At 35.3% G+C, this 21,859-nt stretch overlaps 2 protein-coding genes across 9 annotated transcripts in view; one reads left to right on the top strand and one right to left on the bottom strand.

Moving 5' to 3' along the window:
- Positions 1-6,325, top strand: part of megf6a (multiple EGF-like-domains 6a) — a 36,755-nt gene extending 30,430 nt beyond the window's left edge. Inside the window, exons 22-34 of the mRNA XM_016484826.1 lie at positions 1,558-1,686; positions 1,823-1,951; positions 2,050-2,178; positions 2,271-2,399; positions 2,523-2,654; positions 3,598-3,726; positions 3,847-3,975; positions 4,074-4,202; positions 4,627-4,755; positions 4,859-4,987; positions 5,321-5,449; positions 5,530-5,658; positions 5,747-6,325. Coding sequence (XP_016340312.1) covers positions 1,558-1,686; positions 1,823-1,951; positions 2,050-2,178; positions 2,271-2,399; positions 2,523-2,654; positions 3,598-3,726; positions 3,847-3,975; positions 4,074-4,202; positions 4,627-4,755; positions 4,859-4,987; positions 5,321-5,449; positions 5,530-5,658; positions 5,747-5,802 — 1,607 coding nt within the window. The 3' untranslated portion in view covers positions 5,803-6,325. The remainder of the gene's footprint in view (positions 1-1,557; positions 1,687-1,822; positions 1,952-2,049; positions 2,179-2,270; positions 2,400-2,522; positions 2,655-3,597; positions 3,727-3,846; positions 3,976-4,073; positions 4,203-4,626; positions 4,756-4,858; positions 4,988-5,320; positions 5,450-5,529; positions 5,659-5,746) is intronic.
- Positions 6,326-7,474: 1,149 nt separating this feature from the next.
- The window catches only part of LOC107687393 (voltage-gated potassium channel subunit beta-2-like), a 70,192-nt gene continuing 55,807 nt past the window's right edge, over positions 7,475-21,859 (bottom strand). For 4 of the 8 annotated variants that reach the window (XM_016484696.1, XM_016484695.1, XM_016484692.1 and 1 more), the window contains 9 exons: positions 20,847-20,890; positions 20,521-20,607; positions 19,467-19,511; positions 17,642-17,727; positions 14,795-14,915; positions 14,596-14,690; positions 12,934-13,054; positions 11,068-11,156; positions 7,475-10,152 (listed from right to left, as the gene is read on the bottom strand). In XM_016484696.1, coding sequence (XP_016340182.1) covers positions 10,063-10,152; positions 11,068-11,156; positions 12,934-13,054; positions 14,596-14,690; positions 14,795-14,915; positions 17,642-17,727; positions 19,467-19,511; positions 20,521-20,607; positions 20,847-20,890 — 778 coding nt within the window. In that variant the 3' untranslated portion in view covers positions 7,475-10,062. The remainder of the gene's footprint in view (positions 10,153-11,067; positions 11,157-12,933; positions 13,055-14,595; positions 14,691-14,794; positions 14,916-17,641; positions 17,728-19,466; positions 19,512-20,520; positions 20,608-20,846; positions 20,891-21,859) is intronic. The other 4 variants (XM_016484697.1, XM_016484693.1, XM_016484700.1 and 1 more) reach the window with 3 other exon arrangements.

Here is a 21,859-nt window from a genome sequence, read left to right as displayed (position 1 = left end):
CTTCTTTATGCACCAAGAGCTTGTAACACTCCAAAGAGAAAGGAAAATGTGAAATTGCATCATATGACCCCTTTAATCAAAAACATGCAGAGATTTTTTTTTATATCTGTTGAACATGTTACTTTTGTAGAAATAATTATATATACTGTATATATATATATATATATATAACATGTTATTTTACAGATACTATATAGAGCTCAACAGAATAAAACAGATTCCAGGCATCTAAAGCTGAATTATTTCAAACTTAATATAGCTTCATAAAAAATGGGGTAAGGCCAAGAAGCGCCAAAAAAAAAACACTATCATCATCCTCATCATCATCATTATTATTATTATTAATAACATACACATAGAGAGATATATAGTTTGCACTTTATTTTACAGTATGTGTATTTACAGTGTACTTACCCAAGAAAGTACTTGTAAGAAAAAGTGAAGACGTCGAAGATCTTGATGAAGAATAACTTTTATTACAGAATAGTAGTGACAAAGTACATGTAGTACCTTGGGTTCAACGGAGTCAGACTGAACCCCGAACATCCTAAGCTCAATCATTTTATACAGTATTACGTTCATCTTCCCGTTCAACATGTAAATTAAGTTTCGTTTTAAATGTAAATTGCGGATGACAATGAAAGTGATAGCCTTCCGTTCCCACATCTTCGGTAGACTCAAGTGGGAACAACCAAATGTTAAGGTGATAAGATTAAACAGAATCCATAGCAGTTATTTCATGTACCCTTTTGGTCAGCAGATGGTTCTTGACGACCTGCTGCTTCTCCCACGCTATAAGTGACAAATTATCGCTCCGGAGGTACTATTTACATATGATTAAGATCGGAAAGAACTATCTATATGATAATTAAGCTCTTTGTAGAGAAAGGAGCATAGTTTAATACACAATTTGGAGTGGAAGCTGAGTCGAGGCAGACTATAATTTCTTACATACTGGTAGTATAAGGTAACTACATGGCTTAAGCTAGGTTTAGGGGTAGGTTCAGGGTTAGTACCTATTTACAACCCAGTTATTGTAATTGCTATAATAAGTACATAGTATGGACACGTGGAACAGGACTGTAAAATAAAGTGATTCCTATGTGTATTTTTTCAGTGTCTTGCCTTGAACACATTTTTGAGGTACTGTGTTAAGTTTAGAACAGATAAGCTTTTCTGTATTTTTTGGAATCGGTTTTATACTGTTGTGTTCTATATAGCTGTTTATAAACATGACAGTTATACAAATAACATGTTATTTTTGTATATTTATTTCTACTGAAGTAACATTAAATTGATAACCCTAGAAAAGTAAAATAAAAACGGTATGTTTATTATTATTATGAATAATAACAATAATAATAAATTTAATAATAATAAAATAAATGTACAAATATATTCATATATGTAATAAATTTGATTAGGCATTCCATTTTGTAATTATTTTAATAACATTTGATTAATTGACAGCTCTCATATCAGAATCATGCTCAACTGAAAGTTCACATGAAAGAAATGATCTTTGTCTGTTTTTTTTTTTTTTTTTTCTCTCCCCAGAATGCCCAGCTGGCTTCTATGGTGTGGGCTGCCACCAGCACTGCTTGTGCCAGAATGGAGGGTCATGTGACCGAATCAGTGGGCACTGCACATGTCTAAGTGGATGGACTGGAGTGGCCTGTGAACAGGGTTAGACATAAACCAGACATTTTTGATACACAACGTTTACAGTAATTCATATAACAGGGAAAATATGTACACATTTTCAGCTGCCAAATTGGCGATTTTGTTTTTCAAACATCTCGTTCCTGTGTTTTATGTTCAGAATGTGCTCTGGGACACTTCGGCATTGACTGTCAACACAAGTGTGAGTGTGAGAATGGCGGAGTGTGTGACCGACAGAATGGCAGGTGCTTCTGTTCAGCAGGCTGGATGGGCTCACACTGTGAGATGGGTAAAAAGCATCATAGTGCCTCAGTAGTCATCATAATGTCTGCTTAAAAACTGACCACAAAGAAGAATATGTATTCTCATTCTGTGTGGTTTGATCAGCATGTACTCAAGGTTTATATGGTCCAGGCTGTAAGCAGCAGTGCAGGTGTGATCATAACGCCCCATGTCACCACATCACTGGCACCTGTATGTGTCCTGCAGGCTGGAGAGGGTTGCACTGCGAGAAAAGTAATTTTCCCCAATGGCTATCTTGTTTTTATCTGTCAGATTGCCCCCTTCTGGCAGATCCAGCATACTGTAACTCATTTGTGCTCTTTCAGTTTGTTTACCCGGTTCATACGGGAAGCGATGCGCTCAGCGATGCAACTGTCCTCGCGGCACTTCCTGTAACCATGTGACCGGGGAGTGTGGCTGCCCACCTGGATTTGCTGGTAACGGCTGTGAGCGAAGTGAGTGATTATCTTCTGATCTCATTACACTTATGTTGAAATGTGTTTGACAGCATATCAGTTGTTAAACACTAATCCTGCTGTCCTGGATCTCAAAGGTTGTTTTGTTCCTCTGCTCTGCAGTGTGTCAGTCAGGTATGTTTGGACTGAAGTGTAATCAGGTGTGCCAGTGCTCTGAGGTTAATCAGCTCTGTCACCCCGTCACTGGTGTCTGCTACTGTGCTCCAGGATATCAGGGCAGCAAGTGTGATACAGGTGTGCCCTTCATGATCTCACCTTCTTTCATCTTAAGTCCTATGTATATACTGAGATGAACAGTAAGGATTCAATATGTAACAATATGGCTATATGGAAAAAAATATATGAATTCTTTTCCGAATACACCAGACAGGTAAAATATGCTTTTATGTATTAGTATACAGGCACTATTTTGTCACCGGTGTTGATTTTTATTAAAACGAATGGCTTTACAAAGAGGTTAACATTAACTAAGGTTAATAAAAGCTTTTAGAAGTATTTTTCATTGATAGTTCATGTTAATTTCAATATTTGCTGATACATTATTAAAATCAAAAGTTGTATGTTAATATTATTTAATGGACCTGAGCTATCATGAACTAACAATGAACAGTCGTATTTTTATTAACTAATGTCAGCAAAGATGAATAAATACTGTAACAAACGTATTGCTCATTGAGAGGTAAAGTAAGTTAATGCATTAAACACCATTAACTAATGGAACCTTATTGTAATTTGTTACCAAACTAACAGATTTAAACTTTTTTCTTTTATTCTTATGTCATATTAAAAACTTTTTTTTACATTTTGTTTTATCTTTGGCCTAGATTATGAAATCAAAAATGATTAAATTAAGTACATCTTTAAAAAACCTACACAATTCACTCAATTAATATGTGGCATCATTGCCATCACAAATACAACTTTATTGTGTGTAATTTCCAATCAATCTGTAATTGTCAAATTATGCATGTTACTTAATTATAAGTATTTAGGATATAAAAGCTATGAAATTAGTCTTAGCAAGACAGGAAACATGTTTAAAAGTCATTTGTATTAGTGGCCAAAATGCCCATTGTTGAAAAAACATTGACCTGCTGTAAAGTTTTAAAGAAGTAAATCGTTATTACTACATAGATTACTGCATAGATGTTGTACCCATGATGCCTTGTTGTTTTAGAGTGTGCGGTAGGCCGTTATGGTCCCAACTGCGAGCAGGAGTGCCAGTGTCTGAATAAAGGAGTGTGCAAGACCAGCACTGGCACCTGTACCTGCCCACCGGGATTCATTGGACCAAACTGCAATATCAGTCAGTCACACTTTTACAATTTTTAATCATTGTTCTTTAACAAATATTGTCTCATTTCCAGATTTTTTTTTTTTTTTAAAAGGTTAGTGTAATCACTAACAGACTGCTCTCTCTCTAAAGCCTGTCCATCAGGGCGTTACGGGCAAGACTGTGCACGAGTGGCTTTGTGTGGTGAAGGGGCCAAGAGTGATCCGGTCACAGGCAGATGCGTGTGCAAAGCGGGTCAGCGAGGGGAAGACTGTGGGAAAGGTCTGACTGTATTCCTGATAAAAGTAATGTTGAAGTGATCGACTAATGTTTTGCTGAGTTTGTATGAAATAAGCCGATGAAGAGTAATTGTGTCTCAGGTTGTCCTAGGGGCTGGTTTGGCGAGGACTGTGCTCAGCGCTGTGACTGCAGTAATGGAGGACTGTGTGACGCGGTTACAGGAAACTGCACCTGTGGGCTGGGCTGGACAGGAAACTGCTGTGATAGAGGTCAGCTGATTGTGCACAGTTCACCCGAACATAGAAATTCTGCAAAATATGCAGCTTTTATCAATACAATAAAAACACAGTGTGACTAAGGATGCACTGATATAAAAAATTCAAGCCAATATTGATAAGCCAAAAATAAATTTTGGACAAAATGTAAAATTCTAAAATAAATGAAATAATTTATTGATAAAATATTTGTATAATATAAAAATAATATATATATATGTAGTTTATTAAAATAAATTAATGAAATACTATAATATATACAGTATATATATAATACTATAATATATAATAGAATTTTATTCTATGAAAAACTATTTTCTCTAAATAAATGTTTAAATGAATTTAGAAATGTTACATTATGAAAAATGGAAATAATAGATTATTAAATTCTGTTTAAATGTGTTGTTGTGTTGATCAGAGTGTCCCAGAGGCCGGTATGGGGCTGACTGCAAGGAAATATGTGATTGTAAAAATAATGGCACCTGTGACAGAGTGACGGGCGAGTGTCACTGTCCTCTTGGGTACTACGGACACCTCTGTGAACATGGTGAGAAAACGCAGCATCTGTTTCATCTAATTTTGCATCCTGACCAGTTTAGTCCATTTTGTAATGATTCTGATTCAGGTGTTTGTTTGTTTTTTATCGAAAGCGTGCCCTGCTGGTTTCCATGGACATCGCTGCCAGCTTTTGTGTGACTGCCGTGCCAATGTACCTTGTGACTCTGCAACTGGCCGCTGCCTCTGTCCTCCAGGTTATCAAGGACTCCGCTGTGATAGAGGTGCAGAGGATATCAGTGTTTTATCATCAATGTCTTTATAACAAAGCTTGGAAAAAAATCTTTTGCAAATGTCTTAGCTCACTTTGCATTTGTTTGAAATATTAGAATTTTGTAAATGTCTTTACTGTCACTTTCAGTCAAATATATGCATCCTTGCTGAGTAAAAGTATTGATTTGCTTTTATGATAAATGATAGTCTATATCTATACATCTGAATGCATCTGTAGTATGTATATATACAGTATGCATACATATATCTGTACATGTACACATGTATATATGTACACATTTATTGTATCTGAATATTATGTAAACTGTATGTTTATGTTTCAGAGTGTGATCCAGGCAAATTTGGGCCTAATTGTGTCCACATATGTGACTGTGACGGAGACACACCATGTGACCCTGTTAGTGGCAGGTGTCTGTGTGCACCTGGGAAAATGGGATCTCGCTGTGATATAGGTAAGCCTTCCACCGAATTTGTGTCACTTGATTTTTTCTTTAGTCATTTAGTCAAAAATGTCTTTTTGCATTCCCATCAGACTGTGGAGTGAATCGATTTGGACCTGATTGCTCAGAGAGATGTGAGTGTCACAACGGAGGTCAATGCAATCCACGCAATGGACGCTGCACCTGTCTCAACAGCTGGGTCGGACCGAGCTGTCAAGAGGGTAATTTCACTGGTAATTCACAATAACCTTCACTTTTTACAGCAATCTCAAATAACAACTTTCCTGTGTAATGTTTTTTTTATAACAGGGCTCATGTCTAGTCAGAATATTAGCAGAAGCAAAAGGAAGGACTCATCAGTATAGCAATCTCACGGTTTCTTACCCAGTTCAGTAACAGACACCGACAGTTTCACTGACTGTAAACTGACCTGGCTTGAATTTGTGAGTGGACTCTTGGCTAAAATTGAAGCCTTGTAGCATTTTTTTTTTTTTAGATCTTTGAACACAAAAGTCCACCAAACCGTCAGATGACTCTAACAAGGACAAACTTCCAAGGTGGAGACTTCCATTATTTAGTCAATAAATGATATACTTTCTTGTGGAAAAGTGGACAACATGGAGAAGACTATTCATATTGAAGTTCTTCCTGGATGAGGACAAATTCAAAGAGTTTTTTCAGCATCAGTTCTGCTCAGGGAGATTGAACTTCCTGATGACTTCAGTTTAACTCTAATCAAGAAAAGCACCAAATCAAGGCCTTCGCTTCACCTGAAATTGAAGTGAATCCCAGTGTCACTGTGATCTTAAACAGGGCTTAAAGGGATAGTGCACCCAGACTTCTGCTATCATTTATATAACCTCATTTTATGGTTTTGTATCCATTTAACCCCAGGTTTTGTCTTGAGTGTGGATATTTGGAATTGTTGTAAGAGACTTTGATTATCTTACATCATTCATGATGAACATTGTCAATTTCTAACATTTAAGTAGAATTTTGCACAAAATTGAGCAAATTTGTTACTACGGTGTATAATATTTAGGCGTTGATGTATGTTGTCCATATTTCAAGTAATACAAAAAATATGAAACTGGAGTCAATTTTTACCTGTGTACTGTATGAATGTATGTTTAATGTGTGAATTCTTGTGTACAATTTTATTTTAAAGAAAACTACTGTAAACCTTATAATCACTATGATTCCTGTTATACTGAACCAGTGTTTTGTCCTTTTAGGGTTTTTGCTACAGATTTATTTTTGTACAGGACCTTCTCCACATTATGCATTTGTGAAGTGTGATTTGCATTCTCAGTGCAGACTATGAACTCAAAGAAAATGTATATTTCAATATTTCTGCAGCTAAGCCACGACCAAAGATAGCACTTAAAACCTTTTTTTAAACAACCATGGTTGATGCTTTTTCTTTGTTTTGTAATGGTTGGTTTTCTGGAAGCTTACAAATGTTTTATTCATGATTCAACGTCTCTAAGGGGTATAGAAATAGGTGTTGAATTTTTAAAGAATGTTTTTGATAACTGCAGTTAAAGAATTATACTTTTCTGTGTGCACTCTTAAGATGTTTAATGGGCAGAAATAATCACAAGAATACTGACATTACTTTGCCATTTGCATGATTGAACTATACTTTAGATTTACAAAAAAAAAAATGTCTTTATGCTTTTTTCTGTTTTTCAGAACAAAATACTGTTTGTTTTATTAAAAATAATAAATTATTGGCACCCTGTAATGCTCTAAAATAATTTACAAAAGATTTTTAAGAGGAAAAAAAGGTATATCATACATATTACACATTTACACATATTTTGGACACTTAACCAATAAATAAATGTATTCCCTTTGTGGTCTTTAGACACATAAAACACAAAGACTAAATGAAAGCATTTTAGAATAATTTATTTTCAGTTGTTTGAAGCGCTACATTTTTTTTTTTTTTTCCAAGCACAATGTTACAAGCAATAATTGCCAATGAAAAAATAAATGAAGGCAAATGTGATAATGGTCAATAAGACCAGTATAGTATATATTTAGATTATATACATGTTATCAAACCATTCCATTATGTATCTACAGAAATCAACATAACGTAATGCATATCTGTAACAGTAATGGTCATATTACAGTTAACAAATGTCAGAATTATAGGTTATACCAAAAAACAGTATTCTTATCAAATCAGCTTCAAAACATTCCTGTACATACAGTTACTCCTGTTGACAATATTGGACTATTTTTTAAATAATTTTACAGCAAAGTATTCAACTTAGGCTCCTTCTTCAACAGCCTCTGTCCTTGCAGGGGAGGAGGGGGACTGTACACCAACAATTTCTCATTCAATGATGTTTATCCTCCACATGACTAAACTGGTAAAACTGCTTCAATTTTACCATCTAATTACTGACAACATATGACTTCCTGAGCGAAAGCAAACCACTAACATCTTAAACGATAGATGCAGCCTGACTCAACATACAAATGACAAATATAAGGACATTTACGATGACCCTCAGCTAAAGGCAACTGAAGTAACGCCTTCCACTTCTATCAGATCCTGTGGTCTTTGGTTAAAGTGCTACTTCAAAAAGCCGTACGAATATTATTAATAATCTCTGATTTTTTTCTTGTTAAACAGTATGTTTGACGCATTTCCTCTCCTAAAACAGGATGTAGCTCAGACAACAATCAAAACCCTTATAAGATGCATTACATTCCAACTACAGGTCAACACTTTCATACCCAGCCAAGCATAAGCATTGTTCTACACTAAAATAATAGGCCATTATTAAAATTCATTACTATGTACACGCAGCCAACTGTATTGCAACTCTTTAAAGATGTTAATACATAAATTCAGTAAAAAGTCCATTCATATTGAAATGAGTGTCTGAATATTTTGAACTGCCTTGATATGTTGTGAATTTATTTGGGCATTTATTTTAAAGTTAATAACTATGATCACATATAAATTACTCCATAAAGCCTCTGTCACTCCCACCAGATTATGCTCTCCATTCACCACTGATGGTTTTAAAAAGCCATAATGCATACACATACTGGTACAGATGAAACATGCTAAACAAATGGTTGCCAGCACTGAATATTTCGCATTAGTACTAAATAAGGAATATAATCTAGTAATTCTCAGACAGCAAATTAACACTGTCCTAATCACTGGCTTATTAGTTTGAAAATGTCCAAGATATGATTTACCACTTTTATAGACACATCTGGAATAATGTTTCATGGAAAACACATGGAAAATAACTTGCACTAAGAATAAAATATCCACTGCCTTGCAAATATTATTGTAAATTATCATTAATCAAAAGCAACAGTTAATTTAAAGCCTTTTTCGAACGAGTAATGTCAAATTTAATGTAGTAGGCTAATTTGGAGCGAGCCAGTAGAGGGCGCCATTGGACGAAATAAAAATAAAAAATTCGTAGTTAAGACGCAAACAACACATACAACTAGGACGACAAACATTAAACATGACAAGGTAAACTGACAAATAACAACAAATAGTATAACACCTTAATGCCTTCAAAAAAGACAGGCTTGTCTCAAAATTATTCTGAAAACTGTTAAAATAAATAATAACAGAGATTTCCACATACATTGAAAACGAGTTAAAGTACACAACATTCAGGCATAAAACATGACGAGTTCCAAATAACATTTTAAACAATGGGTCACGTGGTCAAACCTTGTACCCATAGTTTGAAGGTAACAGCACGGCAGATCGAGCACAGAAATTTCTTTGGTTTCAGCCCGACGAAGCGATGACAAATGAGCACACAGACCACCACTCAACTACTGTCTGTCTACACTGTATTAGGTCATTTGCTTCTTAGAAAAGGTTTTAAAAGTAAAAAGAACAATGAGTTAACACAAACTTTCTGATATTGCACATTTGCTGAGGCCTGTTTTTGATCTCTATTTAATATTTCTGACAGTCTCACAACCCATAGCTTTATACAGTATTATATGTAACTCAAATGGCTTCCCCTTTCTATGTTTAGAACTAAAACACAGCCAGAATTGATATAGCTTGTAGTATAAATGAAGTCTTGTAAACAAGCACTAGATTGTCTAACAATTTTGATATAAAACCAGAGATGAGTAACATCAAATGCCCTATTTAGTTTGTTCAGTCATGTAACTTTCTGCATTCACCAAAGTGCTTCATCAGCTTCATTACTTTCTGTGAGCTTACGCAAATGTATTTGTTTTCCAACATGTAAAGCAAGTGCCATGGCCAGATCTCATGCATTTCTAGAGTAAGTACAAATTCTGGATCTCTAATACTGCACTTCTTAGTGTTTACTACAAGGGGACAAAGGGAGGAGGAAGCGAGCCGGTGGTTTCTTGGTGGTTGGTGGTCGTTCTGCTTATTGAGCCAGCCTAGCTGATTTGTATGTGAGCATGCTTCTCTTCTGCCCATGCGGTTCTTGGCCTCCTCTCAGGCTAATGTCGGCAGACTTCATGTAGTGTGTGAGTTGGCTTCTCCTGCAGGACCTGTGACAGTGCTGGTCCCATGAGCCAATGTTTTTTCAGTCAAAGCTCAGAGAAAGAAGCAGGTCGTCTCAGTGTCACTGGCTTTCCTTTTAAGACCGGTAGTCCTTTTTACTGTAGGGCTTGTTGCCTACGATACTGTCCACTTCATGTATAATTGATGATGATAATTTTGGAAGAACCTGGAAGAATGTTGGGCTGAAGTTTAATGTGTTTTTAAACTTTACAAATTCATTAACAATAACCTAATATGTTTTTTACGTTACCTTCTCCATTTTTGCAGTTTTATAATTGATTTAATGTTGACTGAAAAGATTATAATGGGCTGTTTAATGTCAGGTTGTATATTGAGAATTTTCACCATATAGAAGGGCTGCATGATTAATCTGCTTGCTATGTGTTTATTTGTACTCAAGCTGCTCATGATGACCCAGTGTTTTCAAAGTCTTGGAGCGGCACAATTAACAATAAATGCTTCGCACAAACTCATCTTTGTGTCTGCTCTGAGTTTGAGTCACTTATAATGTGCATTTGGGAATGCAACATGCATCAACCATCTTCCCAAACTTGTAATGACAAGCATTTATAACCCATCTGCTTTTAAGAGCTCCTTGAGGTTTACCGCCAAAATAAAAGCTTGATAGTTTAACGTTTAAAAATGAAGACATTTGTATATTCGTTGTACTGTAAAATAAAATCCTTATTATTACATTATTTTTAAATACTCAATTTTTTATTTTAAAGTAATTCAATAGCTAGTACAACAGTAATACAATAAAATACATTTATTTTACAGTTATATTACAATAGTAATATTACTTTTTATTTAGTAATATTATTAATATTTTATAAATTATTTTATTATAATTACATTACGTATCCTATTGATTTAAATTTTTACAACATTTCTGCCCAAAATGTTTTATTTGTAACCACAATTTGTATAAAAAATTACTTAATGCTCATTTTCACAGCTTGTTACGTCACATTGTTCTTGTGCCATTGCCATTGAAAAACCTCAGCATTTCATCTACTGTATTTCTGTTAACAGAATGAAAAGCTTTGTTCATGTATGTACCCTGCTGTGAGTGGCTCACCTGAATGGCTCCTATGTTCTCCATCAGCTGTTCAGTGCTGGAGGCCCCCAGCAGCACACAGCTCACCCCCTCATTCCTCAGACACCACGCTAGAGACACACCAAAGCACAGAAACTTCACATCTCTCTAAACACTCGAAACAGTCAACAGAAAGAGTCTAGAGCAGGGGTGGCAAACATCAGTCCTGGAGAGCCGCAGCCCTGCAGAGTTTTGCTTCAACCCTAATCAAACACACCTGAACAAGCTAATCAAGGTCTGAAGGGTTACTAGAAAGCTATAGGCAGGTAGGTTTTAATTAGGGTTGGAGCTGTACTCTGCAGGGCTGCGGCTCTCCAGGACCGGAGTTCGCCACCCCTGGTCTAGAGTCTACTGTAAATGTGAAAGCCATTCGAAAACTCAACCAGAAATTCAGCCTCAGGTAAAAGAGCTAATTGTAGATATTAGATTCTCTAAGGAGAGATGAAAGCAATTCAGACCTGTGTGCTTTTTATATAACCAACAATGTCAGAACACTGAACAGAAAAAATACGGAGGTAGGTGTACTTGACAGAGTGCTAACATGTGTGGGCATTAAACTTGAACTAAGCAGTTACTGCTAAAGCAGGTGCATTTTAAGTTATAAAAATAAACTTGAGTTTTGTTCTATTACAACCGACACACAGGAGAAGCGTATTTTAGGCTCGCATTTTCAGCTATTAAACTCAATTGTTTTAAGTTTGGACAACTTATTTATTCAAGTTAATGCATGTTCCTTGTCTTACTGTACAGTAAATCTACAACATTTTTTATCATTGAATATCCTGTTTCAAACTGAGCTGAACTTCGAAGTGTTAAAAAACAGGTTGCAGAAAGCCACATCACATTAAAACCATCACACCACAAGAACAGACACACAATCACATCAAGTGCCAAACAATGTGCATCTGGTCTGCAGTTATCAGTCAGCACTAGCCTACTGAACCCCTGCTGTTACTCTGACCTTTGCTGCTCTATTAAATAAGGTTATACAGTATAAATGATTAGCATGGATTCAAGGAACAAAACCTGAAGCAACACAGGCAAACCTTGTCTGAAATGTTGCAGTTATCTGTGTTTCCCCTTTGATGAATGATAGTAGTCATCAGTTGATTGTTTTATATGCTTACTGTGCTTTACACAACTAGGACATGTTCCTGGACTGACATAATTTGTTGTTCCTATCAAGCAAACACTAACCTCTGCATTTTTGGGACAGGTTTAGTGTAAAGATAATCTCACATTGGCAGATTTTTTAATTTTAGTCTGGTCCATATTACAACTTATTCTACCCAAGAACAGCCCACTAGGATAGGAAGAGACCACCTGAACAACATATAATAACACAAAGACCCACAGGTAACTCTGTCTTACTGAAATACACAATCGAAAGAAAGGTACAAAAGCTGTCACTGGGGTGGTATTCTTTCAAAGGGTACACCTTTGTACTTTATTTACCCCTAAAGGGTTTGAATTAGCACATTAAGTGTAGGTAGAATTCAACAAATACAGATCCTCTCAATAAAGAAAAATGCTTTTTGTCCCAATAATAATAATGTAGTTACAGCATTTACCAGCATGACTTAATAGGGCCATATTGGTCAACCAAACCTTGCCCCATGACATCAGGTCAGTAAATGGACTATGTTAAAACCTCTGATTGGTTAATAAGGAAGTTCAGGAACAGAAACATACATTTAACAGACACAAGACTGTCCAACACAAGACCCCAGACAAAAAGACACATGACAGAAGCAGGAGACGAGGACAGACAGCCTGTCCTGAGCTCCAGGCAGGCAGACAGACAGACAGACAGAAAGAGAGAGAGCAGCAAAGCCCTGGCAGAATTACCGATGGCCAGCTGGGGCAGCGTGCAGCCCAGCCGCTCCGCAATGGCCTGCAACTCTTTCAGCTTCGCCTGCTGACGGCGGCCTTCCTCACTCAGGATCTTGTCCTTCAACCACTGGTAGCCCTGTTTCAAACAGACAGCACACCTGCTCAGAGAGCCACACGCCACCGGCTGATGAGCCACAGGAATAGCTGCTGGATATTCATTGTGTTTGTGAAGTAATGATGGAATGGATGAGATCTGCACACACAGCCACAGGAACATGTTTTATGAGCGGGTGCTGATGGGATAGTGCGGTGGGAATGTGATGGGTACCAGCTGCCTAAAGGTGGTGAACATTATACTTCTCCAACTTTTGCTCAAATGATCATGCTCTCACAAGAAATAGGACAGGGTTATGTTGTAGACATCAATTATTAATTATTAAGTTGTATAATGTTGTAATTTATTATACTTACTGCTAGACGAAAGCACATCTCATATATAAAAAAAAAACTATGCTGTTGTTATTTTTTTTTTCCATGGATCACACAAAAAATTATTTTTTAAAGAATTTTCCCATACACTATTGTTAAAAATTGTAATGGTTGATAAGATTTTATGTTTTTGAAAGAAGTCTCGTGTGCTCACCAAGACTGCATTTATTTGATTAAAAGTGCAGCAAAAATGTAAAATTTACAATAAAAGTTTTCTATTTTAATACAATTTAAAATATAATTTATTCCTGCAATATCAAAGCTGAATTTTCAGCAACATTACTCCAGTCTTCAGTGTCACGTGATCCTTCAGAAAACATTCTAATATGCTGATTTGCTGCCCAAGAAACATTTCTTTGTTGAAACGGTGATGCATTTTTATCAGGATTCTTTGATGAATAGAAAGTTCAAAGGAACAGAATTTATTTAATGTTTATTTTACGACATTATAAATGGTATCTTTACTGTCACTTTTGATCAACGCACACCCAAACTTTTAAATGCTAATGTCGATTTTAGTATAGTGTAAATAACAGAGAATTACAATTTTGGGGTGACATTTTAAAATTATTAACAAGTACAAATCTGTAAAATATTTAATTTAATCCACAAATAAATTCTTGAAGACATGCATGCTACTTTCATATTTTTGAATACTTTTCAATGGAATATGTATAGAGTATGTATGCGTTTGGATTTTAATGCTGTTTTTTTACTTCATGTTTGTAATTTTGTTGCTTCCGTACTTAATTCTAATCATGTCAATCATGTATTATCATGCTAATTATTTATATTTAAAAATATTCATGTGTACTTGTGGAGAATCTGCTATTGACATGTTTGGACATGTGTTGCAGTCTACTTACATCTGCATGTATTCTTATGCATACAATGCAATGTACAGTAAATAAAATCATTCGGAAATCAAAAGCACTCAATGGCTGTGTGTAAAATATGTATGGAAAGGCACTATATCACAGCAAAGAAAAGAGGAGAAACACAAAAGTGTTTGTGCATTCATCTACACGCATATGTGCAGATGAGTTGGAGCACTTCACAATCAGATAAAGTGATCTCAAGCAAGGCCTTCATTTAAAACACACAGTCATCAATGAAGACCACCACCGACAACAGTCAGGACAGACCAACAGGAGTGCTGAGAGACTGTAACACATAGCCGAGGAATACCTTGAGGGAGGCTCTGGAATAAGGAGGCACACCGCTGTCATACTTTCCTGAGATGATCCCACAGGCCAGCGGAGACCACGTCATGGCGCCCACACCTGCACATACACCATTGTGACATACTATGAACCAGCCACCCTTACAGCAACTCTGTTACTTCATTTCAAGAAAAATTATGCTTCTCTAGTGAAAACACACATACCTATCTTATGGAAGAGTTCAGGCAGCTGTACTTCCACCTTCTCTCTCTGAAACATGTGATATTCAGCCTGCTCACAGACAGGTGGGATCAGGTTAAACTGCCGTGCCACTGAGTACGCCTCCTGAAAAACATACAATAGTACACACAGATTCAGAGCTGCTCATAATAGAACAAATCTATTTATACATATGTGCAGATTCCTTTATCATCAAAAGCATCTCCCTGCATGCATACTTAAAAAAAAATTGTTTTCTCAAGTTGTTTATTAAACAAAGATAACTGGAGAATGTTTTACAAGAAAATACTATTCTAATCTTTCTACTTCATTTCATTTCACGTTTATTTCAATGTGTTAATACTTACTTTGAAATAAAAATAGTTTCAAAGTAAATTCTATGCCAAAATTTTTCAGTGCGTTAGCCAAACAACAGAGCAGATGACATTGGGACAAAAATATTTTTATTGTGACCATAAATTAAGAATTAGTTCCCACGAATTAATTTGGGAACTAATCAGTACAATATAGCCATAGTTTACTAAAATGAGGAAACCAATTAGTACAACGTGCCAGGATTTACTAAAACAATGGAACAAATCAGTATAAAGTGGCCACAATTTACTAAAACGATGGAACAAATCAGTATAAAGTGGCCACAATTTACTAAAACGATGGAACAAATTAGTACATTTTACTAGACAATTTACTATTACTAGTGAACGAGTTAGTGTGACCACGATTAACTAACATGAGGAATGAATTAACAATGTAGCTGCAATTAACTAAAACATGGCAACAAATTCGCAATTTGTGGTCATTATGTATATGGTCATATATATATATATATATATATATACACACTGTATATATCACTGATTCTTGATATAAGGGACAAAACATGTTTTACAATGAGTTTTTATTTTTATTGATACATTATTTATAAATTTATATATTTGTAGAGAAAGGTCTCTGCTAATGAACCATGTACTGTAAGGAAACAGGTTTTTCTGAAAATGTTTTGTTTTTTTTCTAAAAATGTACATCTATTAATTTTAAAACTTAATTTGTGTCAACTCCATCAGACGCATTAAAAGCGTGATATTTTAATTTGTTCCACCCAATAACAGTGTGAAGTCTTTAATTGTGTAATAATGGTGTTCAGTAAAGGAGCTGAAGTGATTAAATACATTCTCTACATTTTTTTTCCAGTTTTCACTTTATTATGAACAATCCAATTCCTACATTTCTTAATTTTAATATTAAACATATATAACCCTATGTTCTTTGAGAACACAGACATATTATCATGTAGTTCTGTTCATGTTTTACTATTTTAGAACAATAAATTGAAAAAAAAACCATAAAATCTTTATTTCAAAATTAACAGAAACCTTCATCTGACAGTGTTAAAAACTGACGGAGTTGACAAAGGTCCAACTGAGGTTACAACAACTGATTGACAAGACAACAAATTAAGACAACTAGCTAATTTTTAAACTGATATTTAATTTAATACAATAATCCTTCTAGTGGATGTCTCAATCTGAGTCTCCAGTAGCTCACAAAATACAAGAAGCTTATGTTCCATTCAGTGTAATGGTCAGCATTTTTATGTGCTGCCCTGTAGCAGCAACAGAAATGTTCCTAATATGAATCCAAAGGATCTTTAAACCCCATCAGTTATGAAATTGTATTTGTGCCTGACCTGCATGACTAAGGCAGTGGTCAACTGGCATGTTCGCTCTCTATGAAGTCCATTACATCAGGATTTACTATTGCTGTGATCTCATGTGACAGGTTGTAAAATAAATAAGGCATGTAAATCAGGCCAAATATCTATGTAAATAAAATCATGAAACAACATTAGAATAATTCCCCATATGCAAAACATAATTATATCACTATATAAAGAGTTTTGAGAGCATTTGTCAACTTCGTCAGCTTACAAGTCAACACTGTCAGACAGGTTTTACTTTTTGTATTGTTTGACACGTTACAGATCACTGCCTTTCAATATAAATGTATATTTTTGAATTTGTTGCATTTTTTTAACACTTTGTTTGGCAGTTTTACATTGTGAACTCATGCTGAGGACAGGTTAAATTACATGTATTTCCAAGTGTAGAGCATGTTTTTAAAATAATACTAAAGAAATTATTTAAAAATAAAAGCAATACAGATTTCCTTTAGATGTAACTTTAAGTACTTTTATTTTGAAGAATTTCTAACATAAATAGGGCTTTTGTGTGTAGGACGAGACTAGCTGTGAGCAAAAATAAAAAACCACACACTTTCCAAGATCTAAAAAAAAAAAAAAAAAAAAAAAAAGCACTATAGGGGTCAAAATAGAACTTTAATAAAATATAATTGTAAATAAATAAATAAATTGTATTATTTACAAATGACAAATCTAGACAGTTACATATGGCTATGATTTTAATAATACAGTTGTCCTTTTGATTTTATAGTCTCAAGCATTAAGAAATCATGCAAAAGAAAATTAAGCAGTTTTACTACAATAAAACCATGGTTAATTTTTGTAAGGGTTGTGATGTCCACATATTTTTTGTTGAAGAAATGATAGAGGCCGTGTCATCTATCTATAACTATCTATCTATCTATCTATATATATATATATATATATATATATAGCAAAAAGGTAAATTTGTAGCTAAGTAATGGTTTAATTACATGAATTTGCATAATGCTTATCTATTCGAAATACACTTTAATGACAGCAAATGAGATGCTGAAACAACCTGAATACTTATTATATAATATTTATTTTACTGAAAACAAAAAATCTTTATTTTAATGTGCTAAACAATTCCCTGTGCTTTCAAACCCACCATGATCTCCATGGAGCTCCAGCGGGACGTGCCCCAATACATGGCCATTCCCTGGTTAATCACATGGGTCATCGCTCGGACCGTCTCTGTCAATCACAATATTAACAATCAAAGTCTGGACAACGCTCAGATATTGAGGGACCGAGGAACAAAAGCAGATGTGATCAGAGAGTATCTGACATGGAGTAAGATGACCGCAACACACCTACCCAGTAAAAAAACAAGGACGAATATAACGGTAAAGTAATGGAAGTGGAGCAGAAGTAGATTCTGAGAAAGGCTAAGAGCAACAAAGGCCATTATTCATATTTTCTTTATACAAAGTGACAGGGCATTAGAAATGGCCTGAAGGTTATGCATGTTATAGTAACTCTACTCAAAGAGTTTCTCAGTGGGCAGAAAATAAATCAACTGGTGCAACTCCGGACTGCATGACATCTCCAGATAAAATGGCTAAAAGAAAACTCTATGTTAATAATAGAACATATCTGTCAAGTACTATAGAGGTGTCACACCATGGGCCATTATTTTGAACAGTAGTTTCACACAAACATTAATTTAAGAAGCAGTAGCAGGTCTCCCTCCTTCAGACTTAAGATTCTCGAAAAAGTTTTGATTAGTAACATTTTTAAGGATTCCAAAAAACTGCTTGTTTAAAAATGCATTTTGTGGGTCTATACAGTCCCTTTTTTATAGACCCACATTAGATGCCAATATATTTAATGTGTTCCTATTCACATAATTTAATGTTACACATTTCTGTATTTTATAGTTTAATGATGAGGCCACACCACAGGAAATTCCCAAATATTAATAAAAACGGCAAAAAAGAAAATATATACATAAATAAACAAACATAATCAAATAGGTCATATATTATGAAAAAAAACATCCAATTACTTATTACTATTATTTAGTAAGTAAAAACACTGCAGGCAGGAAAGGACAGCATTCACAAACCTATAGTAAATCAAATTTCCAATCTGTACTAACATATGAAGACAAACTATGTGTTCATATTGTAGAATATCTGCAATGTATCAGTTTAAAGTGGGATCTGCTAAGCAGCTTTTGTCTTTTTTTAGATTTATGAATAATATCACTGTAAACCATTAGTAGACAAAGAGAAAATATCAAAAAAGACTAAATACAAAGACAGACACATGCAAAAAAGAGAGCAGTCACTTGCAGTAATAAAATATTCACATGCAGGGAAGCCGAGGACACTGCAGTCAATCATCTTGCAAAAAAATATTTTTTTTAGTGGTTTTAAGAAAATCTAAAGATTAGGCTAAAGTGAAGTATGAGCGGAAGCTGGTTAAAGTGCTTCAATGTATTTAATTATTAACCTTTCATTATAATATGTATGTTATATGCCACTGTATTGAACTATGTTTGAACTGACAGAAAACAAACATTTAAAAAAAGAAGCGAAGCCCAAAAAAAAATTATCCACTCGGCAACTACATGACAAGTACATTCCTAAGAAAAATTAATAATGGAGAAGATATTAAAATGGAATGAAAATGCATGGTAATTATAAAAAAAAAAAAAAAACAACAACAAAAAAACAGACACTATAATCACGGGTCAGTAAGATGCAATGACCTTCTCCAAATTTCACTTGCAAGATGGACAGGATAGTCAAAGAAATCAATCATTCTACAGCATACCAGGTTTAAGAGGAACTTCTGGAAATCTTCAGCATTTTATGGACATAGTCAGGTTTCTCACACCAGGATAAGAGGGCAAACTATCACAAATCAAAGCCATAAAATGCTTTTGGAGACAAGAGGTCAAAACTCTCACTGAGGGTACCATGTACCTTCTATGATGAATGTTCTTGATTTTGAAGTGTTAAATGGATCTCCTGGTGATAAACAAACAAACAAAAGACTGTGAAAAGAGGTTTACCAACCAGCAAATGGAATGAAATCTCTGAAGAAGAAAAAAAAGGCAGCAGAACTGGACCAGAGCGGATTCTGCAAATCCCTGGGTAATGGGACCACGCTTGAACTCTGGAGGTCTGTGCACAAGCACGAGCAATCATGTCTACATGACCATGACCTCAGAAGCATCAGGCTCAGTCCCTGACATTAATCAATCTATCCACATAGCCCTCACAGCTGTACAGCATGGTATCGTCACACTAACTTAGTTAGATGTTGACTGAGCTTAACTTGCATTGAACTTGTATTCCTTTAATATCTCACCATTCTTAAGGAGAAGAGCATTATCAGCCAATCAGGACTTTAAGGAAATGAGGTGACAAAATCATGTCGGTCTGACTCCAATAAAATTACCATGCTATAGTGCTGTGGATTTGCTATTTAAGTAACCTAAGGTCTTTCAGTCATGCTGCTTCAGTTGTTTAGCCCTCTAAACTATTGCTTGCTATTATAAAAGATCTACTGCGACGAGATGTAGATGTACTAGTCCATTTAATGCGTTTGTAAAACTCTACAAAGCAAGAGCATGCACTCTTCCTCGACTAAATTACAGCTTGACTCAACCATTAAATGCATAATGGATGCAATTGCTGTGATGCAAATTGAATCATCTTGACAGCACACTTAGACAACATGCTCCATTCACTGCTCAACGTTCTGAGATAGACGATTCATTATTCTGTATGACGTTGTAGTTTATTACAAAATTAATGGGATGATTAGACTCTTTTTGGAACTTTTGCACCTTAAAGGTTAAACAACTCTCTGCCATTGGTCTCAATGTGTTTGATCTCTTTTATGTGTTGAGAGCTATGTGGCTGGTCTGATATGGTCCCATGCTTCAGTGCAAAGCAGTTAAGTGAGCAGCCATTCCAGTGCTGGGAGTCAAAGATGCAAAAACTATCCCAGCATCCCATCAAGCACACCTACCTTCCATTGGTGTGTTGGGGTCGGGTCTGTTAGCAAACACTACATCCACATACTCTAACTGAAGTCTCTCCAGTGACGCCCTTAGACCTGAAGGTCAGAAAAACAAAGTACTATTTAAAGCTGAAATAAGTCATTTTTCGTGTTATACTACATTTTCTTATCTTTTCATTTCTGACTGGTGACTAGCAGCTACATTATACAACGCAGCATTAAATTAGCACTGTACACATCTTGAATGAAGAACTTTATGGGGTTAAAACATGGCATTGTGGATTTTTACATTTACAATACAAAATGCAATCATGAATATTTCTAACTTGACTTACCCTCTATTATGTGTTTTCTAGACAAGCCTCTCTCTGTTTCTGCTCTGAAAAATAAACAAGAACGTGACATCCACACATTTAAATATTATTAAAGTGAATGGTTCTTTAACTTTTTTTTAACCGTGCAATTTTTAATCAAAATGTTAACTTGATATTTCTGCGAACAACAGACTTCTCTATGGTGACGTATGGCAGACCTCTCCAATCATTTAATCTGCTTAAATCCCGTCCCTTTCTTAAAATCAACAGCAGGATTGTATTCAGATCTGCTTTTATCAAATTGACAAACAATGGACAGAAGTACCCACCCAACTTTTTTTTTTCTTTTCTCTAATCCTTTTTGTTTGGATGTACATAACAATACGGAAAAAAAAGAATAGTCACTACTTCCGTTTCATCACCACTTTAATGTGATGCTGACGTGCAGCGGTGCACACATAATAATCAGTGATCTTCCTCAGGTAAATTTACTAAAGGTCACAGTTAATATGGCCACTGTTTCTGTATGTGAAACTAATTATTATCCAAATGTGAGCACAGTGGTAATTTAAACCCATTAATGTTTGATGGTGACCTCACATCAGTGCTCGGCTTTGGCCTTTAATTTGCCCTGAGTGAAAGAGCACAGCTCAGAGGGGGGATTCGACCTGGATCGTTCTCCAGTGAGGGTCTGCAGGACTTCCTTTACTATATTTTACAGTATAGTAAATTTTACAGTCTCTGCACTGGCTACCTATTAAGTTCCGTATCAGTTACAAAATATTATTACTTGCCTATAAGGCCCTTAATGGGTTAGCTCCTGCATACCTAACTAGTCTTCTACCACGCTACAATCCATCACGCTCCCTAAGGTCGCAAAACTCTGGACTTTTGGTAGTACCTAGGATAGCAAAGTCCACTAAAGGAGGTAGAGCTTTTTCGCATTTGGCTCCCAAACTCTGGAATAGCCTTCCTGATAACGTTCGGGGTTCAGACACACTCTCTCTGTTTAAATCTAGATTAAAGACACATCT

This window comes from Sinocyclocheilus anshuiensis, unplaced genomic scaffold, assembly GCF_001515605.1.
Source record: "Sinocyclocheilus anshuiensis isolate Anshui unplaced genomic scaffold, SAMN03320099.WGS_v1.1 scaffold1114, whole genome shotgun sequence".
Taxonomy (NCBI): Eukaryota; Metazoa; Chordata; class Actinopteri; order Cypriniformes; family Cyprinidae; genus Sinocyclocheilus; species Sinocyclocheilus anshuiensis.
Note: the sequence above shows the minus strand (reverse complement) of the source record. Positions and strands in the feature narration are given on the sequence as shown.